This window comes from Amblyomma mixtum, chromosome 1 (genome assembly GCF_055824585.1).
Source record: "Amblyomma mixtum isolate Tamu chromosome 1, ASM5582458v1, whole genome shotgun sequence".
NCBI lineage: Eukaryota > Metazoa > Arthropoda > Arachnida > Ixodida > Ixodidae > Amblyomma > Amblyomma mixtum.
In genome coordinates this window covers 26,501,287-26,509,443 of record NC_143012.1, presented here as the reverse complement: position 1 = coordinate 26,509,443, position 8,157 = coordinate 26,501,287, and the positions used below count along the sequence as shown (strand labels likewise).

Here is an 8,157-nt window from a genome sequence, read left to right as displayed (position 1 = left end):
GGCCGATTCTTTCGCAAAGTCTGCCCTTTGCCTCTCCTTGCTGCAGCGAATTTCCAACGTTTCGCATTCCCTTGGAGTGTGCACTTATGTATGCAGGGTATAAGACCCTTTCGCAGTGCAGAATTCCATGACTAAATCTTAATTTGTTCCGATTGGGGTTCTCTCTCTGTTGAACCTTTGTGAAGCATGTATGTGGTGAAATCAATAACTAGATCACTTTCTCCTGTCCAGTCATCAGTTTGCTTCTCTGCAGATTCCCCTTGCTCGATTAGGGCATCCTAAAACGAGGCGGTGGCCAGAGGCTTTTCCGCAGTACAAGTCCTCCTCCGAATACTTCCAGCAAAGTCTGCTGACATGCACGACATGAGTGTCTTCATAGGGTGTGACACAATCAAAGTCCAACGAACCACACGTGCAGGCATTAGTTTATTGCAAGAGCGTTTCTTTTTTTTTTTCCAGTGGGGTAAACGAGCTCTTGGCACTTGTGCCTGCAGAGTTTGACCCCAGCTTGAACTGTTCTCATGCTACACAAAAATGCCACACTTTTACAGATTTGCCTACTTCGAAGCCTTAATCATAGACAGAGACGAGAAGCATATCACAGGTTTAATCCTATCCGCTTCAATGGCTGTCTCGCAAAGCCACCGAATTACAGCCCCACTGATGGAAAGGATTACTTCGTCTACGTCACACAAAAAAATAAATGACAACAGCAATTCGCTCCTAGAGAAAGAAGAGGGGCACTAATTTACAAATGTTTACAGAAAACGCAGCTGACATGCACACACCAGCAGACATTGCTCAAGAAGTGCTGCTTAGATCTAGATTAGCGAAACACAGTACCAAGCACTGCTCTAGTCGCCTATGATAACCAGAGTTGCAAATTGCACCCTGTAATTTAGGGCGGGTGGTAGATGGGCAGGGCAGACCTCAGGCCACCATGAAGGCCGCAGCTACATGCCACCTTTTGAAGCAGCAGCTCACTCCAGTACTTCCCTTCCAACAGCTGGCTCAAATTACACTCGCACTACCCCCTGCCGGTGAACCAGAAATCCCCTGTTAACTGACCGCCTTTGGCGTTCCAAAATGTACCGGGGAATGAGCAAAGGACCCAAAGGCCACTGCCATTGTTGGGACCACAGCAAATTGAAAGAGTCAGCGCCGATCGCAGCAAGAAGTTAATCTCGGCTACGCAACTGATATTCCCAGCTGCCACACATTAAGTGAGAACAATGACAGTGCACGAGAACCCATATACACAGACAAGACATGGGAGGGCAAAAAGTAAATGTTTGAGCACTGTTCCACCATTCCTGGGTCAATCACCCCGAAGCTAAATGGCAGACCCCCGACAGACCAGGACAAATCTGCGTTCGAAGGTGCACACAGAAAAGAAATTAACAAAATAAGAAGAAATGTACACGCAATGGGTCACAGCCTCCTTAAAACAAGAAGCTGCGACACAATTTAGGCCGACCGACAGTGCAGCCGCAAAATGCGTGCTCTGTACACATACACACACGCACGCACGCACACACACTTTCAACCTGTGGTTTGACCATTAATGTGAAGCACCACCAGCGTGGCACGGGAGCTAAACAAAAAATGTCGCATAGACCTGAGCAAATCAGGGCGTGTCAAGCACTTAAAAAAGCACATCGAGCGGCTGTACACTCGGACACGCTCAAGACTAATCCTGAAGCCTGTTCTGTACCCCAAAGGAAACAAATGAGCAGCAACAATGGGAAGTGACGAATGCAATACTCCTGCTCAGTGCCTGAGCAACATAGGTGCCAAACCAAGGTCTGAGGCGGCCTGGTGCACAACAAGCAAGCACCAAAACTGTACTAGCTCCAGCGCCTGGCTCAAATGCACAGACACTCAATAGGCCAACGCAATGCAAGTGGCCTCCGTTCGGCTCGCCTTACACACTAAGAGCTTCACGATTATAGGCATTCAGGCCAACAGAGCTGCTAGAACAAAATGCCCCGCACTCACTGCTGAAACAAGCAGTGCATGCTGCCAGAGCGTTTCTCACAACAAAAACGCAAGGCGCCTGCAAGCAACAGGGCTGCAGGAACGCACACCGCGGCACTAGGGAGTATTAGAATGGCGTGAAAACACTCGGGGAGCTAGGCTAGGCACAAAACAAAGCGACACAGACCCATGCCACAGTTGTCTTTGATGCTTGTCGCTCAGTTCTGCGACCCTGTCCTAAGGCTTTTATTCACACCATTATAGTACTCATCTAGAGTGCACTGCAAACAGGCCCCTCAACAATCTTTCTTCTCGCAAGGAGGTCTCCACACGCCTCTCTAACAATCAGAAAAGCGCAACCATCGGAAGGAAGACTCCTAGGGAGACGGCTCCCGCTTGGCAGAGTCGCCATGAGGCCACAGGCCAGCCCAATTCCTATCTTCAGGCTTGGCACGGCTTTTGCTTCCCTCGAGGTTACAAACCACTTGGTCAAACCACCACATTTACAGGCAAAATCATCACTTTGGTGCAAAAAAAGTAAAATGAATATTATGTTTGAAGAGTAAAATAAAAAGGCATGCAACATGTAAAAAATAAAACGCTTCGCCAAACTGCACTCTTCTGACTGAACAAGGGGCCGCTGCAACACTAGCACCCAGCACAGAACGATGCCCGGCAGCACTGTAAAGGTGCCGCGGCTCAAATTCATACCATGCGCATCGTTTATTCCATTCCAGGCCCTGCAATCACAGCCACAACCACCGCAAAAGGTCCAGGATGCCACTCCAGGCACAAGAGCTGTCGCTTTTGCCTGCCAGAAGACAAAGTGCCACACCTGGCACAAACTGTCGGGCCCCACATCTTAAGCCTCGTGAGAACCAACATTCCCCAAGTCGAAGCCTCGCTACAACTGACATTCCCGAGACCCACTGCCACGCCAATACTATGAGCCCAAGCGCAGGTTAGCAATGCTTCACGGCTTCCCCGCGCATGGCTTGTGCGTGTGTGAGCGCGGATGCCACTCTGCCAAAGTGACAGCCAGGCCGATTATCACAGAGCGGACATCCCCGCAGAACCCCGGCAGAGACGGAGCGAACCGGAGCATTTCGCACAAGTGCTCCGTTGTGCCGAATGCTCACGCGCTTCCGTGGCAAGGGAGGGCTGGCGACACTACAGCCGCCACCCAACAGAGAGAGAGGGGGGGCCATGTGTGCAATGGCAGCAGACAGGATGCAGGCGAGAGAAAATTTTGAGCCTTGTTCCGCGTGACGATGGCCGCTTGCTACCTCCTCTGGCAGAGCTCGGGCACCGCTGGACCATCCGGGCGCTCAGTTTTTGTAGGCGCCAGTGGGCATGAGGATGTTGCCGGGCGTGACATAATCTCCGATCATGAGGCTGTTATTTACAGGGAACTGAGATGTGTTGCTGCTGAGGAGAACCTGTTGCTGCGGAGGAGGGGGGGGGGGGGGGGGGGGGAAGAGAAAAAAAAGAACACAAGACGTCGTCATCAGAGCTTGGCGCTGCTGAACAGCACTGGGACAGCTTGCAAAAGAGCCAGGGTCCACTCTTTTATGGGGCAATCCCAATACTCCAGCATCCAGTGTGAACCAGATAAATTCCGGCAAACATTACCGTAAAAACCCGCATATAATACGGACCCACGTATAATAGGAGGTGTAATTTGGGGATAGCACAAAACGGGGGAAAAAAGTTTCCTTCCCCGTATAACGCGAGTAAGGAAAGGCAGTCACTAAAAGATGTTTCGGAAGACGCGGAAGCCGAATGCCCTCCGACTATTTGTGTGCGCCCGCTTGCCGGATACGCCGTGTGTAGCCCGAACGACAGGTACTGAGGTGTCGCACCCAAGCCTACTCAAGTTTTGCACCACGAGCACACATAAAACCTGCATACGCACTGGTGCACACACTTCGGAAGTGTCAGTAGTCTGAGCTTTAGCGATTTTTGTCATTGTGCATGCTGTCTTCTGGGAGGCTCCAGAGAAACACGTCTTCAGTACCGTCTACCACACTAGATATCCCTCATTTCTTCAGATAACAACAGGAGAGTTTCTCGGGAATGCTGGCCCAAGCATACGCGATCCAACTGCACAGCGTGGCTGGAGAAGCCCGAGCCCGGCAGCAGTGACTGCAGGTTTTTCCTACCTCGCCCAGACTATGTAGGAGTGCTTTCCAATACATTCGGCAACTATGATTGCTGTCCTTTTAAAAGCTGCCAAGTGCTGCTTTTGCAGTCCCCATACCATGCGAGGTGTGATCGTTCTGGGCGTTGCGAGGTCAGGTCAGCGTAGTAAATGGCGTTGAATTCGAAACTATCTACCTACGCCGCCACTAGATAGCGCCTCCTCTCGCTGGAGGCGTGATGATGATCACACTCAATAATAACGAAACCAGAACTGCAGATTTTGGCTGAAAACTGTTTGGATCCACACATAATAAGAGGTGACAAGCTAAAATCAGGAAAAAAAACCTTCATATTATAGGCAGCTTTTTACGGCAGTTTGGGCGAGTTCATGCATAGTTTTGAAGAAAGATGGAGGAAAAAGAAGATACAGTAAAACCTCATTAATTCAAAGTCATTGGGCCAGCGAAAAATATTTGAATTAACCAAATATTCGAATTAATCGACCATAGCAAAAAAAAAAAAAAATGGACCCAGCCAAAGAATTTTGTTCTGGGAACGCATTACTTTTACTGGCTGAACTTAACGATTATTGTACGCTGCCCCACAAAAGTTTGCTTTCCAGCTTGTTGCTGGCAAAAAAAAGAAAGTCGATGGTTCCCGCAAAATAACATGCAGTGGATACAACAGTATGCCACAGACAGCTTTGCCTAGTGCCCTACCTGATTGAACAAGGCTGGTGAGATGCCTCCACCAATTGAACTTGTGGGAACGGCCTGTGCCCTTGAATTGACCGTCTTGGTTGAGTTTACTGTACCGGGGCTTGGCAGTGACCCTGAGGGAAGAAGGCAAAGCCCCCCCCGGTATGAGCGCCATGGCCACAGGGCGTAGACACACAGGAGTGGCAACTCCTTGCTGGTGCCAGTGTGAGCAGGTGTGATACAGCCATTTCATAATTTCATAATTTACCACGTTCAGCTTGCAACGATACTATTAGCTAGTATTTGAGTTATACCCCTGTCACACTAGCAAATTTAATGTCATTCGAACCTAATGGCATTAAATGCATCGAATGTCATTCGAAAATGATGGCATCGACGATCAGTGAAAAAAAAATCGCCCAACTGAACGACATCAGCGCGCATAAAATATGTTTGAAATTGTTGTGCAGTGTTTCAAAAGCGGGTGAGAACATTTGTGTGCCGTATTATAAGCTTAAAATATTATTTGCGGCCATTCTGCACCACTTTAGCCGTCAAAAGCCAAGTCAAGTACAAAGTCAGCCACAAATCCGATAAATTCCAAATCCGCGCGGACACGCGCGGAGCTTGGAAATGACTTCCTAAAGGTGAACTGCTCAGGTACGTCTTCAAGTACCTTCGGGCTTAACGAACATGGCAGGCCAACCAACAAGAATCACGCATCCCAAAATGACCGACGGTCGCGGGAAAGACACTGCTTCACGCTTGGCCGCTGCGGTAGGCTGCAGAGACCGAGAGTAACAGCTAGCCACGACAGCCTCTAGAGTGAACAGGTTCACACAAACATTAACATTTTTTAGCTGAACTAAATAAATGCACTTTCTAAGTTTGCCAGTATGCACACTATATTTTTCGTGTCGCTTGTTCCTGCTGCGTATCTGGTGTCCAGAGTACGCGTTCGGTTCGAGATCGAATGCGAATGAGTTCCCCTAACTCATTCGATGGCGAATGTCATTCGAACCTAATGACATTACATGTTCCCGTGTAGCAGTCGTTTAATGACATTAGGTGCTAATGTCATTCGATTCGAATGACATTAAATTTGCTAGTGTGACAGGGGTATTAGATTCAAGTTTTCGCAGTGTCTGCAGTGGACTTGTCTGTACCAAGTTTCATCACAGACACCAAAATGTCCAATGTGATCGTAGGTTCGTGCCGCATTAATAGTTGCAAAGACCAAGGGGGGGAACCAACAGGAAGAAGCAAGCAGAAGAAAGCGATTAAAATATATATATATTGTTACGGGGATGTTACGGCGGTAAGTCTGTGTTGGCGGCTGCTCTGAGATGGCCAGCACTCAGCTCAGACACCGAGGGCCCAGCTACCAACTGACAACGTCGTCGTCGTTCAGCGCACCGCCGCTTCTTCGTTCACGGTCCATCGGTAACACTATCCCCCTCGGCTGAAGGCAACGTCCCGGTGCGTGTTAGGCGTGCGATGTCGATGGTGGGTGATAGGGCTTGAGGCGAGCTACATGAACGACGTCGGACTTCAGTGGAGCGGACGTCGACTTTGGGTGCAGCGGCGTGATTTCATACGTGACGTCGGTCACTGCCCGTAATACACGATAAGGACCTGTGTAGCGCGGCAGAAGTTTTTCACATAACCCCACACGACGGGATGGGAGCCACAGCAAGACGAGAGATCCGGCAGGGTAGCGCACATCACGGTGCAGGCCATCGTAGCGGTGTTTTTGAGCCTCTTGGGAGGCGGAGAGCTTGTGACGAGCAACCTGGCGGGCGGCGTCTGCTCGGGCGATAGCGTCATGCGCATATGTAGTGACAGGGCCGGCTGTGGGCAGCAGAGTGTCGAAGGGCAGTAAGGGGTCTCGTCCAAAGAGAAGATAGAAGGGCGAGTAACCAGCGGTATCACGGCGCGACGAGTTGTAGGCGAAGGTGACAAAAGGCAAGCTTATGTCCCAGTCCCGGTGGTCGTCGGATACGTACATGGCGAGCATGTCTGTAAGCGTGCGGTTGAGACGCTCCGTTAGGCCGTTCGTCGGCAATGCCTTTAAGAATGTGGCCTACCTTATCGTCCTCGGTCATGTTGGGATCGACCTTTCGGCACAGTGCCAAGACGTCTTGAATGTATGTAATATATGATTCGGTGGCCGTTTGGGCGCGAGCTGAAAGTTCTTTTTTGGCAGCAAGCTGACGGCCAACTGGTTTCCCAAACAGGTCGCGGAGCTTCTGCTTGCAGGCATCCCACGTGGCAATCTCTTCTTCGTGGGTTTCGAACCACACGCGTGCGGTGCCGGCAAGATAAAATATCACATTGGCCAGCATCAGCGTGGCGTCCCACCTGTTGTGCTGGCTAACACGCTCATAGAGCGAGAGCCAGTCCTCGACATCCACGCCATCTGTACCGCAGAATGTGCCCGGGTCGCGAGGGTGGGCTACGACGACAGTTGGCGTGGCAGGCGCAGACGGAGGGGCCGGGTCGGTAGTCATCTCGCCCGTTCGGCCCGTCGTCTCGTCGGGTCGTCGGCATGTCGGCTCGAACCCGCGACCTCCACCAAAAGATGTTACGGGGATGTTACGGCGGTAAGTCTGTGTTGGCGGCTGCTCTGAGATGGCCAGCACTCAGCTCAGACACCGAGGGCCGAGGGCGAATGTATAATATATATACATTAAGAAGCGCAAGGATAATAAACTATGCAAAACTGCTTTCCGTTCTCGCGGCCAAAGTTGTAGCCAGCCCTGTTTTGTCCATTTATACAGTGCACGTTTGGCTGTCCAAGCTGACTGATAGATCCGAAATTCAAGAAAATACCGCAGAATCTCAATGATACTAATCGCACAGCATAGCGACAAAATTCATATACAGTAGCTGACCGATATTTCGGACTCCAATAATTCGGACTAGTGCGATATTTCGGACCTCTCTGAGAAACCTTCGCGCGCCTCATGGAATGTGTACATTTTCACGACCGATATTTTGGACTTTGCGGAGTCTAAAAGTTCGAATTTTCGGACTAAAATAGAAGCGAACAATAATGTGGTGATCGTTTTTCAACCGAAAGTTTGTTATTTCGGCCTAATATAGACGCGAGCGGGCATCGCTGCCACTACCAACCCGTTTGCCGCAACCGTGAAAGGCGCCATCTTAGATTTAAACGGAATCGGCTCGGCGGGCGCAATCGGACTGTCTTGGATAGGTTTGGCTATTTGTTCTCCATCATAGCCATTCGAGATGGCCTACGAAGGGCGCACAGTCGCATCGAAAACGGAGTGGGACAGGTGCAGCGTCCGCCGCAGCTTGGACGATGCACCCCGTGGTG

At 50.3% G+C, this 8,157-nt stretch overlaps 1 protein-coding gene across 5 annotated transcripts in view; it reads right to left on the bottom strand.

Moving 5' to 3' along the window:
- Positions 1–413: 413 nt before the first annotated feature.
- The window catches only part of Art4 (arginine methyltransferase 4), a 28,547-nt gene continuing 20,803 nt past the window's right edge, over positions 414–8,157 (bottom strand). For 3 of the 5 annotated variants that reach the window (XM_089546485.1, XM_089546467.1, XM_089546454.1), the window contains 2 exons: positions 4,839–4,951; positions 414–3,422 (listed from right to left, as the gene is read on the bottom strand). In XM_089546485.1, the coding sequence (XP_089402611.1) occupies positions 3,306–3,422; positions 4,839–4,951 (230 nt within the window). In that variant the 3' untranslated portion in view covers positions 414–3,305. The remainder of the gene's footprint in view (positions 3,423–4,838; positions 4,952–8,157) is intronic. The other 2 variants (XM_089546475.1, XM_089546461.1) reach the window with 1 other exon arrangement.